This window comes from Oncorhynchus tshawytscha, linkage group LG25 (assembly GCF_018296145.1).
Source record: "Oncorhynchus tshawytscha isolate Ot180627B linkage group LG25, Otsh_v2.0, whole genome shotgun sequence".
Classification (NCBI taxonomy): domain Eukaryota; kingdom Metazoa; phylum Chordata; class Actinopteri; order Salmoniformes; family Salmonidae; genus Oncorhynchus; species Oncorhynchus tshawytscha.
Genome location: NC_056453.1, coordinates 10,546,310 through 10,573,330, shown reverse-complemented (window position 1 = coordinate 10,573,330; position 27,021 = coordinate 10,546,310). Strand labels below are relative to the sequence as shown.

The 27,021-nt window shown below is 44.2% G+C and overlaps 1 protein-coding gene across 1 annotated transcript in view; it reads left to right on the top strand.

Annotated features, from left to right (window-relative positions):
• LOC121840851 (vesicle transport through interaction with t-SNAREs homolog 1A-like) overlaps window positions 1–27,021 on the top strand; it is a 110,394-nt gene that overhangs the window by 39,922 nt on the left and 43,451 nt on the right. The window contains exons 3-4 of the mRNA XM_042306288.1: window positions 21,091–21,161; window positions 23,392–23,453. Coding sequence (XP_042162222.1) covers window positions 21,091–21,161; window positions 23,392–23,453 — 133 coding nt within the window. The remainder of the gene's footprint in view (window positions 1–21,090; window positions 21,162–23,391; window positions 23,454–27,021) is intronic.

Here is a 27,021-nt window from a genome sequence, read left to right as displayed (position 1 = left end):
AGTCCTACGTCCCTGTAGATTGTTTGTTTGTTTTTCCGAGCACACTTGTTTTACATATCGTTGACGTGGTGCTATGTTTATTTAGCGAGTTTGTTGATGAGGGGGGAATGGAATGTTCTTTGTCGATTTGCCTTTCATTTGATTAGAACTGGATTACGAGTCTGGGTGCTTCTTGGCATTGCCTGTATGAATGGGATGAGGAACATTGAGGTCAGTTCAAAACCTTGAAAGTGTGGGCCCTGGCTCTTGCCTTAGGGTGTAAAAGACCAAAGAGCTTCTGGTGTTATGTAAATCCCTTTAAGAACAGTCAATCAGAAACAGACAGCGATACAGAGTTGAATCATGTTGATCACAACAAGAAACGGTTAACAGCATCATCATCATTGGGCTCCCGAGTGGCGCAGCGATCTAAGGCACTGCATCTCAGTGCTAGAGGCGTCACTACAGACACCCTGGTTCGAATCCAGGCTGTATCACAACCGGCCGTGGTTGGGAGTTCCCATAGGGCGGCGCACAATTGGCCCAGCATCGTCCGGGTTTGGCCGGTGTAAATAAGAATTTGTTCTTAACTGACTTGCCCAGTTAAATGAAGGTTACAAAATATATATATAAAAATTACATCAGGATGGCCACATAGCGACGAGTTGTTGCACAACTAAACATATCGTTTGCCTCACTTTTACTCTAACTCTCCGACGATTGGGGAGGGGGAAAGGATCTGTAACAAAGCACAAATTAATGAGTTATTAACAGAATAATCAGTAGGTGTTGAAATTTGCTAAATACTCCCTGAGCTCCGATGGGAGGGGGTGGTGCTTGAATCACGACAGGCCCTGTCAAAACATGCAAATGAGGGTGATGGCGCGTCCGTTTTGACAAACACAATTAAGGCGTTTCAAATTGGGACGCGCCAATAAAGAGAGGAACACAGGCCTCCCCAGGTCTTCGCTAATTGTGAAGATTGCTTTAAAGCTCTTCGAAATGGTTGTGCCTGGTGTGTGTGTGTGTGTGGAGTGTGTTCGTTGTTTCCCCCCTTTTTATTGGATAATGAACTGTTAAGAAGTGTTAGATCTTCCTTCGTCGTCTTTCGCCGAGAGTTTGAGGAGATAGGCAGGGAAGAGCAGCCCGAGGTGTGGTGTTTTATAGATAATTAAAAGGCAAAGAAAAATAGTGTTGCACGCTTTGATCTGTCTGTCAACTTTCTGATTAGAGACATAAAAGCCTTTAATCAAGAGTAAAGCGATTATTAACATTCCTAAACTGTGGACATGGCAACGGCGTAACGTCAAGTTTCTTCTTCCCCTCATGTATTTTCTTCAAGTCCGTTTCGCGAAACTGACAAACTTCTTTCCTCCGCTTGTGTGTTCCGCCCGAGGAGGGTAGAAGGGATGCTGCGTTTGATTAGGAGGAATTGAGATGTTTGGGTTTTTTAATTGCGGGTATACCTCCTTCTGCTGCTTCCAAGTTTATGAGTATTTATCCTTGTTTCATATGTATTCGTCTTCTCCAGTCTTCCTCATAGGTTTTTTCTTTCGTCGTCTTTCCATACAGTTTCCACTTATTTCCTTTCTACATTGAGACTATTTGTCAGCTGTGAGATGGTTATTGTGTTATGTCAGTAGTTTGTACTGTGATAGTCATTTCTATTGTCCACTACACAAATGATAAGCTTTAATTTATTCCCAACCACATACTGAAAGTAATTAGCTGTAAAGCTTATTGTAAAGGCACCTTTACTTTCGTAGGCTATGGCTTAGTTATTTCCTCACTACCAACAATGGGCTGAAAGGAGTCTGATGCGGTTGTTTGTTATGTTGTCTGTGATGCTGCTTGTGTGTGTATATACACTGAATAAAAATAGAAACACAACATGCAGCAGTTTCAAAGATTTTATATTTTGTCAATTTAATTAAATTCATTAGGATTTCACATGACTGGGAATACAGATATGCATCTGTATTCCCAGTCAGATACTTAAAATTATTATTTTTTAAATAAAGTTGTGACGTGGATCAGAAAACCAGTCAGTATCTGATGACCACCATTTGCCTCTTGCAGCGCGATACATCCTTTGCATAGAGTTGATCAAGCTGTTGATTGTGGCCTGTGGAATGTTGTCCCACGCCTCTTCAATTGCTGTGCGAAGTTGCTACACGTCAATCCAGAGCATCCCAAACATGCTCAATGGGTGACATGTCTGGTGAGTATGCAGGCCATGGAAGAACTGGGACATTTTCAGCTTCCAGGAATTGTGTATAGATCCTTGTGACATGGGGCTTTGCGATATCATGCTGAAACATGAGGTGATGGCAGCGGATGAATGGTACAACAATGGGCCTCAGGATCTCGTCACGGTATCTCTCTGTGCATTCAAATTGCCATCAATAAAATGCAATTGTGTTCATTGTCCTTTGCTTATGCCTGCTCATACCATAACTCCACCACCACCATGGAGCGATCTGTTCGCAACGTTGACATCAGCAAACCGTTCGCCCATACGATGCCATACATGCTGTCTGCCATCTACTCGGTTCACTTGAAACCAGGATTCATCTGTGAAAAGCACACTTCACCAGCGTGCGAGTGGCCATCGAAGGTGAGCATTTGCATACTGAAGTCAGTTACGACGCCGAACTGCAATCTGGTCAAGACCCTGGTGAGGACAACGAGCTTCCCTAAGACGGTTTCTGACAGTTTGTGCAGAAATTCTTCGGTTATGCAAACCCACAGTTTCATCAGCTGTCCGGGTGGCTGGTCTCAGACAATCCCGCAGGTGGAGGTCCTGGGCTGGCGGGGTTAAACGTGGTCTGCGGTTGTGAGGCCGTTTGGACATACTTCCAAATGTTCTAAAATGATGTTGCAGGTGGCTTATGGTAGAGAAATAAACATTCAATTCCCTGGCAAATGCTCTGGTGGACATTCCTCCAGTCAGCATGCCAAATGCACACTCCCTCAAAACTTGAGACATATGTGGCATTGTGTTGTGACAACTGCACATTTTAGAGTGGCCTTTTATTGTCCCCAGCACAAAGTGCACCTGTGTAATGATCATGCTGTTTAATCAGCTTCTTGATATGCCACTTCAATCAGGTGGATGGATTATCTTGGCAAAGGAGAAATGCTCACAAACAGGGATGTAAACAAATGTGTGCACAACATTTGAGAAATAAGCTTTTTGTGCATATGGAAAATGTATGTGGTCTTTTATTTCATCTCATGAAATATGGGACCACCACTTTACATGTTGTTTATATTTTTGTTCATTGTAAGATAAGAGTACCAGCACTGTTAATAATATTTACGCAATTTAATCTTATTTGTAGGTTGCTTTTAATTCCACACTTCATACATTTTCTACGCATTCTGACCATAACCTTAATCAATGCGTGCAAATAATTCCGGGAGCAGTGGAAATGGAATTAATCAGTCAAGTCCATTTGATCCATAGAATTGACCTTCGTGGCTGCGTGGATACAGTAGATGTATGGCCTGACCAGCCGTCTGTGGAAATTCAACATTTTTAATTGAAGGCCCTGTAAGGCGTCGTTCCCATCTTACTTCTGTAAGTGTGTTGAGGCAATCACAGCGTGGCCCAAAGTCCATTAGTTTTCATTTGGATGGTTCAGGAAGACTGGGTTGATTAACTCCAGGCAATTTGCTGACAGCAACCCCCTCCTCCTTCTCCTCCCCCTGTTACCCATTATTGTGGTTCAGGTTAATTTAGTCAGTATGTTTTGGGATTTAAACAATAGGACTTTACAGCTATTGAGCTGCTTTATGTATTTGCTCTGTTTTAACTTAGGAGTTTATGATTTCAGAAGTTTTACCTCAAGTTGTCTTCAGTACAACGTGTTTTTAAGTTTTTACATTACAAGTAGTGTATTGGGATACTTAAAGCTGCAATATGTAACTTTTTGGGCGACCTAACCAGATTCACATAGAAGTGTGTGATATAGATATGTCATTCTCATTGAAAGAATGTCTAAGAAGTACTATTTCTATGCTTCCCTTAAGTTGAGTTTTTTCGTCTTTTATTTTCGGTTTTGTACACCAGCTGAAAATATAATATTTTTGTTTATGGAAAATATATTTCACAGCAGTTTAGATGGTACAATGATTCTCTACACTATACTTGCTTGTTTTGTCACATAAACTGAAATTAGGCGAACTGTTCGAATTTGAGCAATTTCTGCATAGTGCATCTTTAAGCAATAAGGCCCGAGGAGGTATGGTATATGAACAATATACATGGCTAAGGCCTGTTCTTCAGCACGATACGGAGTGTCTGGATACAGCCCGTAGCTGTGCTATATTGGCCATATGCCATAAATCCCAGAGGTGCCGTATTGCTATTATAAACTGCTTACCAATATAAAATAGAATAGTAAAATATTATACACATGGTATATTGTCTGATATACACACACCTGAAATTCTGTTTCAGCCAATCAGCATCCAGGACCCAATCTACCCGGTTTATAATGTACGTTAAAGTTCCCTCACATTTAAATATTGGTTTTTATTTGTAAGCTGGTGCATTGCTTTGTGCCTGATTATTTGACTGTGTGTAAATGTCTGGTCTGTGGCCATGTCCACATCAGCATCTGTGTGTGCTTGACGGAGTAATTTCATAAATGTAAAACAACCCCACCGCTCTTGAGCCTCATCTATTCTCATTCATGGCGAGTGAGAGGGACCTCACTGTTAAAAGTCCATTCGGGAACAGGAGTGTTTGAACTCGAGGCAGCGAGGGAGTTCAATTGAAGAAAAACAGCCTTCATTTTTCTCCCTACCCCTTTTCTGCCTGAAACAAATGGTTCTATTACCAGCTGGTCCTCCTAGTCAGCCTGGTCATTTATACCCATTAAACCTGCGTCTTATCACCCATAAGACTCCCTTACATCTCTCCATCCGCCAATTGTCCGTAATCAGCCATTTAAAACCGCGGCGGAACATTTCCTTTGCGTCTTGCTCCGGTCTGACGGACGGGCGAGGGAGGGAGGGGGAGCAGGGGAAAGGGCGGGATGATGAATAGGCTAAGTTGAGTGGCTGACTAATAGAGATCTGTCTTAATCAGAAGTAATTTGTCAGAACAGGAGATCTGCGGGGTCAGGGCGCAGGCGATGAATAAAACACGGCCCGGCGCGGAGTGAAGAAAGGCCCCCAGAAATATGTCCTGACTGGCTGCCTACCACACCGCTGCTCATAGCAAACATCCACGTGCAGATGAAGGCCCACAGCAGGGCTGGTCAGCCTGCTTGGTGTGTACACCCTTGTCTGCTCACGTCTATGGAAACTCGTTCAAGAAAAGGCCCCTCAGATGGGCTGCCAGCTCAGAATACACCTTATCCCTCCGCTGCTGTTCAAGGGAAATGCTGACTACACACAATAGGGGTCATACTCAGGGGAAGCAGTGTACTGAGGTGAAGGTGAATATAGCTCCTTCTTATTGTTAGTTGTCACAACACTGGAGATTGTCCAGATGCTGCATCACCCCCAATGACCTGGTTCTTACCTACTTCACTTTGTGAGCCAAGTCAGCCGATGTGACCAAGACTGGACACATGGCCTGTGGGCTCGGCATTTGAAACAGAAAGTGGTGTGAACAACTTCAATGAGTGTAAGGAAAATATTCCAGACGGTGTACAAAGAAAGCTAACTTGTTCCCCAGGTATTCCAGCCAACGAGTTTAGTGAATGCAGATGCAGAATTTGTCATTTTGTGTGTGTAGGCGTGGGGTGTGGGGAGTGGGGGGGGCTTGTGTGTGTCAGTCTGTGCTTGCATGTGAGACAGTGGCAGACTCCACCTCCATCCACCTACTCCACCTTCACAACTCCCTCGGGTCGTTTTCACTCCTTTGTCTGTGTGGATTGTGTCCGGATAGAGGTTTGTGTGGTAACCTTTAAAAAGTGGTTTCAACCAGCTAATGAAACAGAGCTGTGCTGAGCCTCAGAGTGTTACCGCTGTCAGGGCTTGTACCCTTTCAGCTCAGGGGAGACAGGGACCAGAGCAGAGGAAAGATAGAAAAGGAGAGAAAGAAAAAGGGGCCCCAGACATCTCACGGTGGAACTGCTCTAAAAACTGCTCCTGTAAAATTGATGATGTGTCCAATTATGTGTGTGCCTGTGGAGGGAGGAGTGGGAGGGGCCCCTGGAATGGTGGCTGGGGTGGGTTGTCTTGGGATGGGATGGACTGGCTGGGAAGTAGACTTCTAACCTTATGGTAATTACCTTGACTGGGCTTCTTTGGCCTGGGCTACAATTATCTATACTGGCTTACACTGGCCTTTCTCTCTCCCATTGCTCCACAGAAGTATGATGTGGACAACCGTGTGATGATGTAGTGAGACCCAATGCATCTCACCAACACTAGGCCATAGAACCAAAGGGAAGGTGGAAGGATGGATCTGGATACTGCTCAGTTGATTTGTCTCAGTATCTGATTGAGGCAAACTCAGTCAGCACACCATTGGGTCTCTTATCTAGTACCTCTATTTGTCCCTCTACAATATACCCTCTGCTAATCTCTTGTTAAGAGGGTGAGTTAATATATAAAGTCCTGCTCTCTAGTGGTGGTGTGATTTATAATGTGAGAAGAGTAATAGACTTGTTAAATGGACCTTTGGGGGATATGGATGTTTAGCAAGCGAGTCTGAGCAAGGCCTAGCGCCAGGGTCATTTAAATAGTTAATAGCCGTTCAAACGGGAGGGGAATATTTTATATGCTAACGAGCAACAAGTCCGGATCGTCAGCAGGAAATGATCATTTCCTGTGTTTTAGATAACCTAGGGTTGTTCTGTCTGGTGGTTGAGCGTAGAGAGAAGTTTTAGTGATTCTGAATTTGACGTGGATTTTCTTTAGCTCAGTGTTCAATTTGCGCCATTTTGTTGAGGTCGTGACTTTTCATAAATAGTAGCTGATGTTGACAAAAATGTCTATTATACATGTGGAGTTATTTTGAATCGTACTTTTCTGTGACCCTGTTTCAAACGGTCTGTTAATTCACTCTGATCCAATCTCTGTTTTACACTTCTCACTCTGACGCACTCTTTCACGCCTTGTCTACGCCAGCTGTTTATGATGGTGCCTTAACGCACCGTAACCTAGATGTGAATCCACTTTGGATATTTCACTGTCGTAAACTCTGACGACGGCCCACGCGTTGACACAGTGCCGTCTGTAGTGTAACGAACCAGTGTGGGTTGGAAGCATGCTGACGATCTGTCGAGTCAAAACCTCATCAGAGATTTACAGATGCAGGTGATATTATCTAATACAGCAATTTTAACGTGACCTATTTGCGTATTGATAGAGCTTAAGTACAGGCTACATGGAAATGGATTTGGAGGGGGATCTTTATTTTATTACTGATTGCAGGACGGAATGCCATCAGGGGAAGATATGCTTATTAGAAAAGCCGTCTCTCATCCTCCTCCACAGTAGCTTTGTTGGTTTTCAAAAGCCGAATTCAACATTTAGCCGTTATGAGAGCTCCCTTTTCCAGGTAACAGATTTGTCAATTCGTGAACATTACCCTAACTCTCTGAAAGTGACTGTGGTCAGGTGAGAGAGTCAGGTACTGTAGATGGACATGTTACTTTAACAAACTTAGTGTGCGTGGTGTGAGAGAGAGAGAGGGGTAAAGGGTGATCCCCTTTTCCCGTCTGGGGAAGGCTGTGTGTGTACATAGCTAATGGTCTGTGTGTGTGTGTGTGTGTGTGTGTGTGTGTGTGTGTGTGTGTGTGTAGGGTGAGCGATTTCTTAATGGGAACATCCCATTTGTGGTCCCACAGCTAAGGGAAATATTTATCTTTGAGTTTGTGGACCTGGCTGCTGAGAGTCTTTAATGTGTTCTACAGTCTGTCGGCTCTGGGGACACTTCATCATACTGCGACGGATTTTACAGCACACAGGCCCGGCAATTAAATGAATGTACAACTTACCTATCCAGGGGGAGATACTGTCTACACCATTGTTGGTGCAGTGCTTATGACCTTCATCAGTAGTGGTTGGAGGATGAGTAGTTGTGTTAGCAGTCATAGAAGCGATGGCACTTAATCCATTTTGGTGGCTGTGGTACATGTAGCCTAGCTGACCTAGACGTTTAAAGTGGAAGCATTTCATTTGAACCCTTCATGGAAATTGATACGCTTTTGACTTTCCATATGGAGTAATTCATCCTCATTTTGTCATTGTCTGCCTCTCTCAAGGATAAACGCACCGCCAGTGACGACCTTGATTTAACATCCTCGAAAGGTGCACAATGGTGGTGCTCTGCGTTAGATAGCTGGCGCGCTCTCGGAAACCTTGACTCCGCCTGCCTCTCATAGAGAGACAGGCCAGCCTCTCATAGAGACAGGCGCACGGCTCCTCTTAGCAGCACTGCCAGTAGAATGGAAAGAAACCTGAATCCACAAGGCCCATTCTTAGCCCCTGAAATGCGCCTGGGCGGTTGTCTTTCGCTCTCTTTGTGTGTTTATGTGTCACTGTTAGGCCATGCATATTATATCGAATGCTTAACCGGTTTCATTGTTTGAAAAGTGAGGCGAGCGAGCAGATTGTTTTTTGTTTTTTTAACAAGAAGAAAGATAAGAAAGGAGACCCTCTTGTTAAGATACTATAGCAGCCTTAGTGAATCACTGGGGCCGAGGTACCTGCCGCCCAGGACCTCTATACCAGGCGGTGTCCGAGGAAGGGCCCAAAAATTGTCAAAGATTCCAGCCACCTTCTACCCCCCCCCGCTAAGTAGGTCTGTTCAACGGCTACCTGGTATAATTGCATTGATCCTTTTTTGCACTGACTATGCACACACACTGGACTCTACCCACACATACTTACACATACACACACGCACAGCATACGCACACATGCATACTGACGCCACACACACTTTCACACTCACCACACACGCTGCTGCTACCGGTCTCTCCTGTTGTCTCGTCACTTTACCCTACCATATGTACATAGCTAACCTCCATTACTTCGTACCCCTGCACATCGACTCTGTACTGGTACTCCCTGTATTTAGCCATGTTATTGTTATTCGTTATTCACTGGGTATTTATTCCTCGTTTTGCTATTTAAATGTTATATCTTTAACTCTGCATTGTTGGAAAAGGACCTGTAAGTAAGCATTTCACTGTTAGTCTGCAATGATTGTTTACAAAGCATGTGACAAATATGATTTGATTTTGATTAGATTTGGTTCAACACATTGCGGCACTAATCAAGAGGTTTTAGCCTCTTGGGGAAGCTACAAGAGGCATAGTTCAACCATAATCCGAAAGGACATTGTGTATCTGTTTACTGAAAGCTCAAGGACAGAGAGGGGACTCCGTTAAACATTTCATTACATGTGTATCATTCAGAGCGAGGCCCTGTACACTACAACCAAGGACTTAATGTCAACTCAGCACCGCTCCAGCAGCAGAGTCTTTACAGCAGGATGCCATTGGGCCCTATTCTTCTGCAACGACCTCATCCATCTTCTCAGTTGGAGTGTGTGCTTTACCAATAATGCGCTCTCGGTCTTCCTCCACGCCAAAGACTTGTATAGCACTGTCACCCTCATTTGTTTTAAGCCCCATCCCGGACAGAGACAGATAGAGGCGCTTAGTTGTCTTTACAGAAGATTTCCTGCCGCACCTCCTTTCCCTGTTTATTCCTTGTTCTTTTTGGAGGGGACATGGGTAGGGATGGGGGGGTGCTTGTATTATTATGGTTATTAATACCTGTATTCAGTCTTTTAATCTGCCCTATTTGTCACATGTGACTGTCTGACTGCACTGTTTAATCTGTGTATCCTTCAATCTGTCTCGTCCCTGATTAGAAATTAATGAAGGCAAAAAGAGACATTGTGCGCGCGTTGGGTGGAATAGTAGGGAGAGGAAAGGGAGTACAAGCGTCACTCATTCGACAGCGTACCCCCCCCCACCGTTTTTTTTTCTATTCCTCCTCTCTTTGCGCTCTCTCCTTTCTATCTTGTTTAGCTGCCAGATGTAGCCCTTTTTTTTTTGCGGCGTTTCCCCTAAACAGGCAGCGCAGCACATGGGCTCTTTGGAGTGCCGCACCTGTGTAGTGTAATCTACTCAGCAATGCGTTGTTTACGCCGGATTGTTTGGTGTGTTTGAAAGGCCGTCTTTGATCCGCGCAAAGATTCCTCACTTCTCTTTTTTTTTCTCCCGCCCTCATTTTTTTTTTACCCTAATGCAGTACCTGCTTACAGTTGGTGGCAGCGGTGGGATCTTTTTTTTTAGGTTTGTTTGTTTGGTGTGGGTTTTTTTTCTCCGTCTAACCCAAGGGACCAGGAAATGACAGTGACCACTGACGAGCTTGTCAGGCGCCTTGTTGGCAATGTTTTCTAAGTGTGCGTTAATGTGTTTACATCCACGATAGAAGAGCAGCATTTCAAAGAAAGTGGTTTTATGAATATTGCATCTGCTGATTGGAGTCCGGTAGCAGGATGTAGTTGCACTGCCTGAGATACTGTTGTGAGAGCTGGAATTAAAGTGATATAAGAGCCCAGTTTAGTTGCAGAGGTCTAAGACACCGCATCGCAGTGCTAGAAGTGTCACTACAGACCCTGGTTCGATCCTGGGCTGTGATCGGGAGTCCCATAGGGCGGCGCACAATTGGCCCAGTGTCGTCCGGGTTAGGGGAGGGTTTGGCCGGGGTAGGCCGTCATTGTAAAATAAGAATTTGTTCTTAACTGGGGTTAAAGGTTAAATAAATTAAAATTAAAATAAATAACCTAGGATTGTAAACTGTTATGGTCAAAACATATTGATACAACAGTAGCTAAGATGGTCTGTCCATAATAAAGTGCGGCTCTACCTTCTTATTAACACTATCAACAAGGCAGGTCCTACAGGCCCTAGTTTAGTTCTGGACGACTATTCGTGTGGTCAGGTGCCACAAAAAGGGACTTAGCAATTGGTTCAGAACAGGGCAGCACGGCTGGCCCTTGGATGTACACAGAGAGCTAACATTAATAATATGCATGTCTATCTCTCTTGGCTCAAAGTGTGGGAGAGATTGACTTCATCACTACTTGTATTTATGAGAGGCATTGACATGTTGAATGCACCGAGCTGTCTGTTTGAACTACTGGCGCCCATGCACCAGAGGTCTCTTCACAGTCCCCAAGTCCTGAACACAGTACTACATAGAGTCATGACTACATGGAACTCTATTCCACATCACGTAACTGATGCAAGCAGTAAAATTTGATTTAAAAAAAAAAATAAAAAAAATACACCTTATGGAACAGCAGGTACTGTGAAGCAACACAAACATATGCACTATACACACATACACATGGATTTGGGGATACATTACAAATACAAATTAAGCCATTATTAAAGCAATTGTTACATTTTTTAAATGAGAATATTTATCTATATTACCTCATTTAAAATGCATACAATTCACCCTCTGCAATTGTTGGATAAAATTCCTAGAATTGCATGTAGTTATGTTTTATTCTAAGTACAGTGCATTCGAAAAGTATGCAGACCCTTTGACATTTTCCACATTTTGTTACCTTACAGCCTTATTCGAAAATTGATTAAATAGTTTTTTTTAATCATCATACACACAATACCCATTAATGAAGAAGCAAAAACTTATTTGTTAAACATTTGAAGAAAAAAAAAAAAACATTTACAAAAGTCTTCTAACCCTTGAAGCACATTTTGCATTGATTACACCCTCAAGTCTTCTTGGGTATGACTATATTTGGGGAGTTTCTCCCATTCTTCCCTGCAGATCCTCTCAAGCGCTGTCAGGTTGGATGGGGAGTGTCATTGCACAGCTATTTTCAGGTCTCTCCAGAGATATTCAATCGGGTTCTAGTCTGGGCTCTGGCTGGGCCACTCAGGGACATTCAGAGACTTGTCCCGAAGCCACTCCTGCATTGTCTTGGCTGTGTGCTTAGGGTTGTTCTCCTGTTGGAAGGTGACCCTTCGCCCCAGTCTGAGGTCCTGAGCGCTCTGGACCAGGTTTTCATCAAGGATCTCTTTTCCCTTGATCCTGACTAGGCCCTGCTGCTGAAAAACATCCCCACAGCATGATGCTGCCACCACCATGCTTTACAGTAGGGATGGTGCCAGGATTCCTCCAGATGTGAAGCTTGGCATTTTAGGCCAAAGAGTTCAATCTTGGTTTCATCAGACCAGAGAATGATGTTTCTCAATATGAGTCCTTTGGATGCCTTTTGGCAAACTCAAATGAACTGTCATGTGCCTTTTACTGAGGAGTGGCTTCCGTCTGGCCTGATTGGTGGAGTGCTGCAGAGATGGTTGTCCTTCTGGAAGGTTCTCCCATCTCCACAGAGGAACTCTGGAGCTCTGTCAGAGTGACCATCAGCTTCTTCTCCCCCGATTGCCCAGGCGGTCAGCTGTAAATAGAATGTTGGTGGTTCCAAACTTCTACCATTTAAGAATGATGGAGGCCGCTGTGTTCTTGGGGACCTTCAATGCTGCAGAATTGTTTTGTTACCCTTCCCCAGATCTGTGCCTTGACACAATCCTGTCTCGGATCTCTACGGACGATTCCTTCGACCTCATTGCTTGGTTTTTGCTCTGACATGCACAGTCAAATGTGGGACTTTATATAGACAAGTGTGTGCCTTTCCAAATCATGTCCAGTCAATTTAATTTACCACAGGTGGACTCATCAAGTTGTAGAAACATCTCAAGGATTATCAATGGAAACTGGATGCACCTGAGCTCAATTTCGAGGGACATAGCAAATGGGCTGAATACTTATGTAAATAAGGTGTTTCCATATTTTTTTTATAAATTTGAAAACATTTCTATAAACCTGTGTGTAGATTGATGAGGAAAAACATTTATTTAATACATTTTATAGTAAAGCTGTAATGTAACAAAATGTGGAAAAGTCAAAGGGTCTGAATGCTTTCCGAATGCACTCTATATATGGACAATTCCATGCCAGGAATATTTTTTTGTATCAGATTGTTCTGGCAATTCTTACATAAAACTTAGTTGGAAGGAAGGATGTTTGATATGCTTTTTACATTTGTATCACAAACTGTTTTTGAGAAAGTGGCCATTTTAGGCCCTTTTCAGACCTACAGTGCCTTTAGAAAGTATTCATACCATTTTACTTATTCCACAGCCTGAATTCAAAATAAATACCAACATTTTTTATCTTGCCCATCGATACACAATACCCCATAATGACAGAGTGATTACCCCATAATGACACCTTTGGCAGCAATTACAGCTGTGAGTTTTTCTGAGTAAGTCTCTTAAGAGCTTTGCACACTTGGATTGTTCAATGCACATTATTTATTTCAAAATGATTCAAGCTCTGTCAAGTTGGTTTTTGAACATTGATAGATGGCTATTTTCATGTCTTGCCATAGCGTTTCAAGCTGTTACTAGGCCACTCAGGAACATTCAATGTCGTCTTGGTAAACAACTGCAGTGTATATTTGGCCTTGTGATGTAGGTTATTGTCCTACTGAAAGATGCATTTGTCTCCCAATGTCTGTTGGAAAGCAGACTGAACCAGGTTTCCCTCTAGCATTTTGCCTGTGCTTAGCTCTATTCCGTTTCTTTTTATCCTAAAAAACCTCCCTAGTCCTTGCCGATGACAAGCATACCCATAACATGATGCAAGCACCACCATGCTTGAAAATATGAAGAGTGGTAATCAGTGATGTGTTTTGTTGGATTTGCCCTAAACACAAAGTACATTTCTTCCCCAAATGTGTTGCTGTTTTACTTTAGTGCCTCATTGCAAACAGGATGCATGTTTTGGAATATTTATATTCTGTTCACTCTGTCAATTAGGTTAGTATTGTGGAGGAACTACAATGTTATTGATCCATCCTCATTTATCTCCTATCACAGCCATTAAACTCCCTGTTATTTGTGTTTGAATCTCTGTTTGAAATTCACTGCTCGACTGAGGGGCCTTATAGCTATTTGTATATTGTGGGGTACAGAGATGAGGTAGTCATTGAGAAATCTTTTTACTCCTGAATTTATTTATGCGTTCCATAACAAAGTGGTTTAATACATATTTACTCAACACATTTCAGTTGTACATTTCTTATTAATTTGTAAACATTTTGATAAACATAATTCCACTTTGGCATTATGGGGTATGGATGGAAGAAGTGCAGGAACTGTCCATTCGACTATGTTCACCGAAATTCACAAATGGCATTATGCTATAGAGACGACCTGATTATTCACTGTTAATGGTTTATACACATTTTCCATGACTTCTCTATGACTTTTAACGCATATGTTCATGACTATTAATATAGTCTACATGGAAAAAGTAAGCATTATTAAACCTGGAAAGCTGCTGTGTCTGATCCCATGTAGACCTACCACCTCCTGCCGTTGTGCCCTTGATCAAGGCACTTAGCCCCCCACATAGAACTGTACTGTTAGGCACATGTTATCAACATGTGGTCAACCCTCGATCTGGAGAGCTCCTAGGTGTGCAGGATTGGCTTTTTCAACATTACAACCAAATACGTTTGTCTTTATAAAATGATTCCTTCATTCATTAAGTCCGAAATCAAATGGATAAGGTAGGCTGTTTCAAAGCAAGGTATCTGACTAGACATGTTTATATATAAGGCCCAAATATTCATGTTTTGGGGGAGATCTATGCGCATTAAGTTATGTGTCAATTAGGCTATTAGAATATGTTTAATGTTGTCACAATGACATGGCTATTGTTTAATAGCGGGGAATCCCAGCTTTCCAACGGTGCAGATTTATTTAGGCTCTACAGTGCAGGTGGAAAGGCAACAACAAAATGAATGCTTAGTTAGCTATAGTTAACTTGTAGCAGTTCTCTCGCTTGGTTATGTTTTCAATTGGTGATCTAGTTAATCTGCCTGTGATTATTTTGAACCTGCTGCTGAAATGTCGCTCTCTCTCTCTCCTCGGGCAACAACGGCCCGCTCTCACTGGCACACACGCAGCACCACAGATACAAGGGTCATTCCGATAATGGCTGATAAGTCGTTTTCTAAATGTTGTATTAATTAATTTATCTTGTTTAAAAGTGTGCTTTCATGAATTACATTAACAAAAAGTTTGGAATTTTTCAATACTTACAAACCCTCATTTGACAACTTGCAACGTTTCCAATCTGCGCAAATCTCGAACAACCTACTGTCACTCAAAGATTCACAGATTAGCAGCAAATAAACTTGAACAAAGCGGAATCAGGAAATGAATGCCCACATTGCTATTCCATGAAGAGCCCACTTTCTTTCCGCTTTGATCAACCTTTTTTGCCTCAGTGTGTGAATCTGGGCCAGCGATAGGCTACTTTGTTTTTATAGAGGAGCACTGAGTTTATCGTAAATTGAGACCATATCCTTTCCCCCTCCCCCCAATATAATGTACTTTCCTCAAATAACTGTTATTCTCTATGAAGTAACGATAGAAGTGGCCTATGCCAATGGACTACATAGACACTGAAAATAGCATTCAATACCGTGACTGTGGTCAGGTGAGAGATTCCGGTACTGTAGATGGAAATGTACTTTAACAAACTTAGTGTGCGTGGTGAGACAGAAGTAAAGATGGAACAGTGGGAGATAGAGATAGCTAATTGTGTGAGTGTGAGTGAGTGAGTGAGTGAGTGAGTGAGTGAGTGAGTGAGTGAGTGAGTGAGTGAGTGAGTGAGTGAGTGAGTGAGTGAGTGAGTGAGTGAGTGAGTGAGTGAGTGAGTGAGAGAGAGAATGGTGAATATGTGTATGAGGGTGGGAGAGAATAGGTGTGTGGATGCATGGGGTACAGTATATGTTGGGAGGGAATGGATGAGTAAGTCAATAGATGGGTGTGAAGGCTTCCCAGCTGATTCAGTTTGTTAGAGTTCGTGCATATATTATGACGCTATTTTCTGACGTTTTTGTTTGTTTTGGACTTCATAGCCGAAGTCTACGCCCCATCGTTGGTGATTGATTGAAGAATCCCTACTGTTGACCAATCAGTCAAATGTATTTATAAAGCCCTTTTTACATCAGACGATGTTACAAAGTGCTATACAGAAACCCAGTCTAAAACCCCAGACAGCAAGCAATGCAGATGTAGCAGCACGGTGGCTAGGAAAAACTCCCTAGAAAGGTAGGAACCTAGGAAGAAACCTAGAGGAACCAGGCTCTGAGGGGTGGCCAGTCTTCTTCTGGCTGTGCCGGGTTGAGGTTATAACAATAGTCTTTGTTGTCATTCAGTGAGTGATGACTCGTTTTCAAGCAAATTTCTTAATTTAAAAATACTGCTCCAATCATGTTAATGTAAAATTGCATGACTAAGATCTCCTCTGCAAAAACATCCAAATTAATGACAGATTAGATAAATTCTAACTATTTTGAGGAAGTGTATACTGGCTATGGCGTCTCAAAAAGGACAAAAGGTACCACTGCCAATTTGCTCTCGTTTCTCAAGCAAAGATCTTTTAAAACCTCTTAAGGAGGCTGCGAATTTTCGCAGCTTTTTGTTAAAAATCGCGCAACATTTCAGCGTCCTGCTACTCATGCCAGGAATATAGTATATGCATATGATAAGTGTGTGTGTATAGAAAACACCCTGAAGTCTCTAAAACTGGTTAAATCGTGTCTGTGGCTAGAACATAACGTGTTTAGGAGTCAAAATCCTTGAAAAACTGCTCACCCAAAACACAAAAATAATATCCATCCGCCAGTCAATGTATTGTCTAAGGCTGAAGAAAATACATATCAAGCCCCTGTAAATGCCTACAGCTTCCACACGATGTCGCCAATGCTGTCATTTAGGGGCTGGTTTATCCTTGGTTTGGAAACGTGACGCATTTCCTTTCTTTGGGCTCACCACAGGATGTTTTGAAAGTGAAAACATGGACGATGATTTCAAGACTTGCTGCTATCGAATACAGATCGCCCCGTGATCAATTTAATAGACTATAAACGTTTATTAATGCCTAAAGTTGGTTTAGAAAAGTAATTTGAAGTGATTTGTAAAAGTATATAGGTAACTTTTGTAATTTTAAAAAGTGACGTTGCGTCATGTAAAGGGGCATTTTTCTGGATCAGACCGGTCGTCAGCAAATCACATTTTGGGTATACAATGACGGATTTAATCGGGAAAAAGACCCAATTGTGATGTTTATGTGACATATAGGAGTGCCAAGAAAGAAGCTCGTCAAAGGTAATGAATGTTTTATATTTTATTTCTGCGTTTTGGGTAGCGCCGGCTACCGCAAAATCTGTTGTTTTGTTGACGGTCTTTCGCCGAAAAGCATTTTACAAATCTGACTTGGTGGCTAGATTCACAACGAGTGTAGCTTTAATTCACTACCTTGCATTTGTGTTTTAATGAAAGTTTGAGTTTTATCGAAAACTTTCGGTGGCGCTCTAAAATATCCGCTGATTTGATCCCGCCAGAGGAACATCCTCCCTAACAAGTTGGAGTATGCGAGCACACTCATTTGGTTCGGCTAGCAGAGTTCAGCTAGGCGCCAGTCGATCTGAAGCATGCGGAAACCTTTAGTGTGTCTGAGAGGTAGGGAGGTTTGGACAAGCTTGGCTTGGGTGGGCAAGGATGGGAGGTTTGGACAAGCTTGGCTTGGGTGGGTAAGGATGGGAGGTAGGGACAAGCTTGGCTTGGGTGGGCAAGGATGGGAGGTTTGGACAAGCTTGGCTTGGGTGGGTAAGGATGGGAGGTTTGGACAAGCTTGGCTTGGGTGGGTAAGGATGGGAGGTTTGGACAAGCTTGGCTTGGGTGGGCAAGGATGGGAGGTTTGGACAAGCTTGGCTTGGGTGGGAGGTTTGGACAAGCTTGGCTTGGGTGGGTCAGGATGGGAGGTTTGGACAAGCTTGGCTTGGGTGGGCAAGGATGGGGGGTTTGGACAAGCTTGGCTTGGGTGGGTAAGGATGGGAGGTAGGGACAAGCTTGGCTTGGGTGGGCAAGGATGGGAGGTTTGGATAAGCTTGGCTTGGGTGGGCAAGGATGGGAGGTAGGGACAAGCTTGGCTTGGGTGGGCAAGGATGGGAGGTAGGGACAAGCTTGGGTGGGCAAGGATGGGAGGTTTGGATAAGCTTGGCTTGGGTGGGCAAGGATGGGAGGTAGGGACAAGCTTGGCTTGGGTGGGCAAGGATGGGAGGTTTGGACAAGCTTGGCTTGGGTGGGCAAGGATGGGAGGTTTGGACAAGCTTGGCTTGGGTGGGCAAGGATGGGAGGTAGGGACAAGCTTGGGTGGGCAAGGATGGGAGGTTTGGATAAGCTTGGCTTGGGTGGGCAAGGATGGGAGGTTTGGACAAGCTTGGCTTGGGTGGGCAAGGATGGGAGGTAGGGACAATGGGTGGGCAAGGATGGGAGGTTTGGACAAGCTTGGCTTGGGTGGGCAAGGATGGGAGGTTTGGACAAGCTTGGCTTGGGTGGGCAAGGATGGGAGGTAGGGACAAGCTTGGCTTGGGTGGGCAAGGATGGGAGGTTTGGACAAGCTTGGCTTGGGTGGGCAAGGATGGGAGGTTAGGGACAAGCTTGGCTTGGGTGGGTAAGGATGGGAGGTTTGGACAAGCTTGGCTTGGGTGGGCAAGGATGGGAGGTTTGGACAAGCTTGGCTTGGGTGGGCAAGGATGGGAGGTTAGGGACAAGCTTGGCTTGGGTGGGCAAGGATGGGAGGTAGGGACAAGCTTAGCTTGGGTGGGCAAGGATGGGAGGTTGGATGGGAGGTTGGGACAAGCTTTGCTTGGGTGGGCAAGGATGGTAGGTTGGGGAAAGCTTGGGTGGGGTAAAGGGGCGAGAAACCGGGGAGGTGAAGAGGGAGGGATGGGTTTGGCTTGGGAGAGAGAAGGAAGGATTTAACTATACTACAATGTCATTTTTTGTATTTTTGTGATTTGCAAACCTGCTGTACTATGAATGAGTTCTGGACAGATTAGGATATGTCAAGTATTTGGTGCGGCAGTTGGACTAGTAACCGAAAGGTTGGAAGATTGAATCCCCGAGCTGTGGTTCTGCCCCTGAACAAGGCAGTTAACCCACTGTTCCTAAGCCGTCATTGAAAATAAGAATTAGTTCTTAACTGACTTGCCTAGTTAAATAAAGGTAAAATAAATCAAATAGAAATTGTTATTCCTTGTATGTCAAATCAAATTTATTTATATAGCCCTTTGTACATCAGCTGATATCTCAAAGTGCTGTACAGAAACCCAGCCTAAAACCCCAAACAGCAAGCAATGCAGGTGTAGAAGCACGGTGGCTAGGAAAAACTCCCTAGAAAGGCCAAAACCTAGGAAGAAACCTAGAGGGGAACCAGGCTATGTGGGGTGGCCAGTCCTCTTCTGGCTGTGCCGGGTGGAGATTATAACAGAACATGGCCAAGATGTTCAAATGTTCATAAATGACCAGCATGGTCGTATAATAATAAGGCAGAACAGTTGAAACTGGAGCAGCAGCATGGTCAGATGGACTGGGGACAGCAAGGAGTCATCATGTCAGGTAGTCCTGGGGCATGGTTCTAGGGCTCAGGTCCTCCGAGAGAGAGAAAGAAAGAGAGAATTAGAGAGAGCATATGTGGGGTGGCCAGTCCTCTTCTGGCTGTGCCGGGTGGAGATTTTAACAGAACATGGCCAAGATGTTCAAATGTTCATAAATGACCAGCATGGTCGAATAATAATAAGGCAGAACAGTTGAAACTGGAGCAGCAGCACGGCCAGGTGGACTGGGGACAGCAAGGAGTCATCATGTCAGGTAGTCCTGGAGCATGGTCCTAGGGCTCAGGTCCTCTGAGAGAGAGAAAGAAAGAGAGAAGGAGAGAATTAGAGAACGCACACTTAGATTCACACAGGACACCGAATAAGACAGGGGAAGTATGTCTTTATAGCTCAGATTCAATGGTGGTTATTGGTGAGAGTGGAGAGGGGCTCTATCCAAGGGATTGGGACGGGGTGATTGGGAGGGCATCAGAAACTTCTCTGGGGTGTATATTTGAATTTAATATACAAGTTAATAGAAACTGAGCACAATACTTCAGTGGTAGTCTTTCTCCAATGTACAGTATGAACAATGAGATATTTCTGTATTTCATTTTCAATAAATGTGCAAAAATGTATCCACTTGTTTTCACTTTGTCATTATGGGGTATTGTTTGCAAGAAAAAATATATATTTAATTGAATTCAGGCTGTAACACAACAAAATGTTGAAAAGGTCAAGGGGTGTGAATACTTTCTGAAGGCACTGTATTAAATGGGTCATATCTTCCACTTTTAACGTTGAATAAATGACTGTGAACATTTCTATTTCAGAATCTAGACATACATTATGTTAGAGCACACTAGAAGCACACTATAAGGAGTATAGTCAAACCCAGATGTTGTCTGTATCATCTATGGTTCACAGATCATAGAGTTATAGGAGGCATGTATAGGTTTAAAAAGGACCCAAAATGGCCACTTCATCATCATTACCCCTAAAATGGTTTGTGACACAACTGTAAAAGGAATATCAAACATCCTTCTTCCCAATGACATTTCTATCTTCGAATTGCCAGAACAGTCTGAGATGCCCCGAAAAATATTTCCGGGCCTTCCTGACGTACAGCCGCCCATATCTATTCTAAGAATATGGCATTAAATTAGGATTCATTGCTAGTGTTGGCGAAGCTGATAGTTCTGTTGCACAGCTGATCCAGGCTCAATTTAGCTGTGCTAAGTAAGGCTTAGCTAGGCCAGACATGGGTTTTTGGCCCAATGTTCTCTAATGTTCTAAGGTTAGTGGGCTGGTTAAGCTGAAGCCAGGTGTCTGCTACAATAGCTTACACACACAAACACCTCGCACATACTGTGGGTCTTAATGCACACCTCAATGCCTATCCTCTTTAGCTGTGGACTAGACTATTTGGCAACAGAAGCAGAGCACTTAAGAAATGGACTTAAATCACTGGTTCAAGTTCGGGGCTTAGTGCTGTCATGTCCTTAAGTAAGGCACTTAGCTTCAACTTCTCTCAGAAAAGGTTCAGTTAGGAATCAAAGGGAAGACGGGTGCATCCCAGGCACAGCGTACCCATGCTTACCTATACTGTGTTTCTCCTCTCTTTTGTCTTTCAGAACAAGTGGGCCAAGAGATCCTGGCTAACTTGCACAGTGACCGTGAGAAGATCCAGAGATCCAGAGACCGGGTGAGAACAGTTGCGCACGCACATGCAGGACACGCGCGCGCCGGACACGGGCCGCTACCCTCATAATCTAATGAGTGTGTAAAGGCCTGCGCTAGAAGGACAGTGGGATTGAAGGCAAGGACAAAGGGCTGATGACAACAAGGCGTTGTGGTTGGTTAGGGACGTTCACCACCTTCACCGCTGTGCTCATGAAGGCATTGTGTGTCCTATGTAAGATGATGTAAGACTGTCTAATTGAACACACAAGCATCCACACACAGAAACACGCGCACACACATGCACGGACGGACAAACACACACACACACTGACTGCATAAAGAACTGAGTATTAGTCCTTGCAGCTCTGTCTCACTTTCTCCTCTTCTTCTCTCATCTCTATCACACTTAGAGCTTTAGACTCTGACCCTCTCTCCCCCCTCCCCAGACGGACGGACAGTCAGACAGACAGACAGACAGACAGGTAGAGCAGAGAGAGCCCCAGCATGGGGAGGGGCCCTCTGACGGCACCCTCTACGGAGAATGCTTTAAGATCACAACATGGCAGTGGGCCTCGCAGGCGATTTCAAAGGAAATCAAACATCTCCTTTCAAAAGGTCTGCCTGCCGCTAAGGAGGATAGTCCCTCGCTTTCTCTCCCTCGTTTTCTCTTTCCCATGAGCCTGCACAGGCCCCCCTCTTCCTTTTAAAGACAGTTTGTGGGGCAAAAAAAAAGAGGGGGGGAGAAGAAAAACATGATGTGAAGACACATAGGATGGATGGATCGGTAAACGTCGTTCTCGCATGAAAAAGACAGAGGATGAAGGCGTTTGGGGGGCATCGTTTAAGCATAAATACAGAGACGCACACTTGCATTCACAAGCAGTGGCGCACACACACACACACACAGCAGGAGACATAGCTTTTCCCTACAGTCAAAGCAGGTGTGAAAGTTTATTGAAATAATTTTTTTCTGGTATCAATGGAGGTCGACAGCAGACCCTTGAACTTGGGGACAAAAGTAGATGTCCTTTTTTAACTTCACCCACTGAGGCCCCGTCACCAATCCTCACAGTATATGAGCTCCTTAAATACTTCATTACAATGTATTGTTTGCCTTATTGCCTCATCAATCTTAAGCTATATCTCATAAATGGGCCCTTTGATATGGCTGAGAGACTGAGAGAACAGCCAGAGTGTGAGATTGATTCAGAAAGTGAGAGAAAGACAGAGTGGAAGGAAAGAGTGTGAGATTGATTCAGAGAGAGAGAGTGTGGTATTTTGGGAGAAAAGTGGGAAGTCTCTGGGGAGCGATCCATCCATGGGGTTTGAGAGAGACATCAGGCGGCTGTGGGGCTGGTGTCAGAGCCAGCAGCCGAACCCGCCCAGAACCACATCTGAGCCTGCTCAGCCTGGCAACGAGCGCGGTCCTCCAAACAGCATGCCAGAACAACCCTCACGTGGAGAGAGCGAACGAAAGGAGAGTAGTAACCAGAACTTGTTTGGGTTACGACACGATTCCGTACGTGTTATTCCATAGTGTTGATGGTTTCACTATTATTCTACAATGTAGAAAACAGTACAAGTAAAGAAAAACCCTCGAATGAGTCGGTGTGTCCAAACGTTTGACTGGTGGTGTCCGTCACGCTTCTCGTGTCACAGAGGCTGAAAACAAAAACAGAAATGTGACCCCCAAAAAGAGAGTGAAAGATAAAAGAGAGATACTGAAGGATATTCATTATTGCGCACGGGACATCGTAGGTACTGTTCAGTACAACACAGCATGGACGTCGGTCAAGACATCTCTCCATGTTGCTTTTTACCTTGACCCCTTAGTTGTTTGTACAAAGCAAGCAGTTGTGGGGGGGACAAGAACCAGTCACAATAATGAAAAGAGTAACATTTTGCCGGTGGATCCGATTGTGCCATTAGTGTGTAGATGTGAAAGTAGGAATAATCCGAAACCACAGCGAACCTGAAGGCTCCAATCCTGCACAATGCCTTATATACAATGTGTTCAGTCACTGTGTGTTCCTTCGACCGTACATGTTTATCTTTCAATTTTACAGGCCCTTCTCTCGTTCTTTGTTTGTCTCTCTGAATCTTTTTCTGTCTCTCATTTTTATCCCAGTTTTATTCTCTGCATTTCCCACATTCTTCCCCAGAGACTCTCCCCCAGTCTCACTCACCCCTCAACCTCCTACATGGACTGTGTATGTCTCTGTGTCACAACTGTCCTTTCTCCCCCCTTCTAGCTGAGAGAGACCGACGCCAACCTGGGCAAGAGCTCCCGCATCCTAACGGGAATGCTGAGAAGGTAAGAGGCAGGTAGGGACCTTGATTCTAACGCACCTCTCTGCAGATGTCTCCACCTGTGTCATCAGCCACGTTCACGTCCGCTTATTTAGACCCAAGTGCACTCGAGAAGGGCCCTAATAGGCAGTCATACGGTGTCCACAGGTGGCAAGTACATGCGTCATAAAGCACGTACAGAAACTCATGCGCACTCAAACCCACATCTTATTTATCCCGAATGCATACTGTACTGTGGTTCTCCACAATCCTAGTGGGGAAAGTATGTCCATGTGTTCGAAGACTGTTGTCTTATGAGCGCACAGTATGCGAAGTCCCCATACGTTGTGTGTGATGTAGACGACTCTTTTCTGCGGTTAACTATGGTATAGTTCCATCAGTCTAATGCAGAATGATACTGTATAAGAGCTATCCGACAACCAATACTGGATGCTTTTTCGAAGAACAAGAAAAACACAAGCTGTACGCAGTACACTCCGGCAATTTTCGAAATTGTCCGTAATTTTCACAAACACACATACCACCACCCCTAGCCAATTCGCGCTCTCGGTCTCTCTCTCTCTCTCCTTCTTTCTTCCTTACTCTTACCCACATCCGTTCACTCACAAGCATACCACCCCCCCCTCTCTCTCTCCCTCTCTCACACACGCACACACACGCACGCATGCACACACACACACACACACACACTCAGCTTAATGTCTTGTCACATCTCCATTTTATAAAGTGCCTCTGCGCCTACCCCTGAACCGTGACGCCACGGTTTTGTTTCTTTTCTCTTTTTTTTATTTTTTTATTTCCCAGTGTGGTTTTTTGATTAAGAGTAATATGTAAATGACACCAGCTAAATTTAAAATCCCTGTGCTAGGAAGGAAGTGCCAATTGAAATAGATGCTTCAGTGGCTTTAGACAATCAGGGGCCGGCGCGGGCGGTGTGGGAGTGCTAGCAGGAGACCAGGCAGGGCTGTGACGCCGACTGTAACCAATATTTCTGCATAGGTCTCCATTTTGTCAAGTCTGATTAGAGGAGGCCTGGGCTCGCCTGGTGTCACCCAGAGCTGTCCAGAAATCATTCATCATCCTGCCTCCTTTCCCTTGTCCTCCCCCGCAGCCCCTCCTCCCCTTACCGCCTCCACCCGGGCGCTAAAGTAAATAACACCCACTTATTTCAATATTATCATATTAATGTTAAAGTTCAGCTGTCACCTAATGGGAAGACTTAATCAAACGTAGCATTTAAGAGTGTTAGCGCCTGCCTAGCGCTCGCAGGCTCGCGTCTTTCTCTGGTTAGCCCCGACTCTCAAATCAGGATTTATTAGGTCTTTCTAAAGCTGGTTGGACCCCCAACCTCTTCCCAACCGCTGTCTTGCTTTCTGCTTCACGGGGCTTCCCATTCTTCTTTTGACAAATACCAAGCATTTTTACTCCTCTTTCCTTTACCGTTTAGAGAAAAGAAAGTCTTTGGTTGTACGGTTTTGTTTACGTTTTTTTGCATCTCTAAAAGTCATTTATAACCAGGAAAGGGGACAAAGAAACAAAAGTGTCACATGGTGTAGTTTTGATATTAAGACTGTGAATTTCGTTACTTGCTCCTGTAGGTTTCACACATTTGATTGTTGTATTTTTATTAGTCATGTAAAATGTTGGGCTGTTTTTTGGGGGGGGGGGGTTGGTGTTGGCGACCTTCATTTAGGCGGCTTGCTGTGTTTTGTGTTTTAAGCTTGCCAGAAGTGTGCAAAAGAGTTATATTGTTATATGTAAATGAGGCCAGTAGGGGAACCTCTACTGCTATGCAACTTCAGCTGTGCTGCGCAAATTAGCTTCTGGTATTCATGTGCTACTCTCCTTTTCAACTTTTTAATACTGATACTCTTTCTAACCTAACTGTTTGAGGGTGCCTTACCTCGTATTGACCCTGCTAAAAAAAAAACATTTCATTGCGCCTATCTGGTGTATGTGACAATAAATCTTTTTTTTCTTTTTTTATTGACAGTTTAACGCTTTGAATGCAATATGTGTAATGTAGTTTGATCAATACTGAAATTGCTTGGATATTAAAAAGTGATTGAAAAAGGACAGGATTGCTCAGCGAGAGAGAGGGTAAGATAACGTCATAGCGGATTTAAGTTGAGACGTTGGTCTTTCCACCTCTCCTTTCTCTGTTTCTCCTGGTTGATCCGGAGGAGAGGAGAGCCACTATGAATGCTGGGTATCACTCCAGCTGCGCATCAAATACACACTCATTAGTAGATCTGTTCTTTTGGTTCAAGGCAGCTAATTAACTGAATGAAACTGAGAAAGAAACCTCACTTCTCTAAGAAATACTCTTTAAGATCCACACGTCTGAGTTAGCTGTTGGTCTAGTGACACAGTCGAATAGTATTTCTTTAACGGCATAAGTTAATGTCCACGATACTAATTGGTTGAAATGAAACCCTGAATCTACAGGACTGGAGTTGACTAAACCCTGTCCTATGCTAGTCCTCCTCAACAGTACATGCCCTGGCATGTCATAGTCCCTCAATTACTTAGCCTAGTGTCGGCTGGTGGAGGGCTTCTTCCTCAGCACACCCTTAAATTATTCATCCAATCATCTGGGCTCCTGAGGGTTTTAATTAATATGGTCATGGTGATCTCATTAACGTTGAATGCTAATACATATATATATATATATATTATTTTAATTTTTTAAAGTAGTAATGTCAATGATACTCATCAGGAGTTAAGCGGTATGAAATTGATCGTGCACAATTAGAACGCTCCCCGTTATCAATGGCCACTGGTGCTGGTAAGCTGCAGTTCTTTTCAATGACGAGCTGCCAGGACATCTGCAAATGTCGTGTTTAAGAGGTATCAAGGAATAGTGACCCGTGATTGAGTCATCGACCCGTATCAGTCGAGTCATATCGATAAACTTGCGGAATCATATCAATTCATTAAGAGGATTGCATATTATCACACTGCGTATATCCTCAATGACAGATGGAAGCTGTCAGAAGGAAGCTGAACCTTCCCGTGCTAGACCTTGGGAAGAGGAATGCTGGCAGTAAGACCTGAGCAGTAGGCAGTAGTGTCTCTGTGTTTTGAGGTCTTTGTTGGTGGTACCACTGGCCTCTGAGGGGTGTAAGGATCGGCTGGTGGTGGAAGCCATGGCTGATTAGAGGAGCCACAGGCCCCAGCTCTCTCCTCAGTTATCTCAGTGCCATGGGGCCCTGACATTACAGCCCTCACACTGCGGTCACAAAATGGCTCCCATGACTTTGCCCGACAGAGGTGGACTGTCTGTGGTGGGAACGGAGCCGACTCCTGCTGCTACGGCAATCATGTCCAGCATCTCCTCCCAGCCACAGCACACAGCAGAACAGAGCGGTCGGAGAGTTAAGATGCAGCTCCAAACCCAGTTTATGACCGCTGGGGTTCTGGAGGGTTCTGGGAAGGTGGGGCTGGATGGGGAGGCAGTGTGAAGGGCAAGGGAGGCAGGGTAGGAGGGATTGGTCTTGTTCTCGCTCGCGGCTGATCCCACATGCAGGTGGTCGAGTCAGTCGCCAAGCAGATCAAAAAGTCAAACCCCT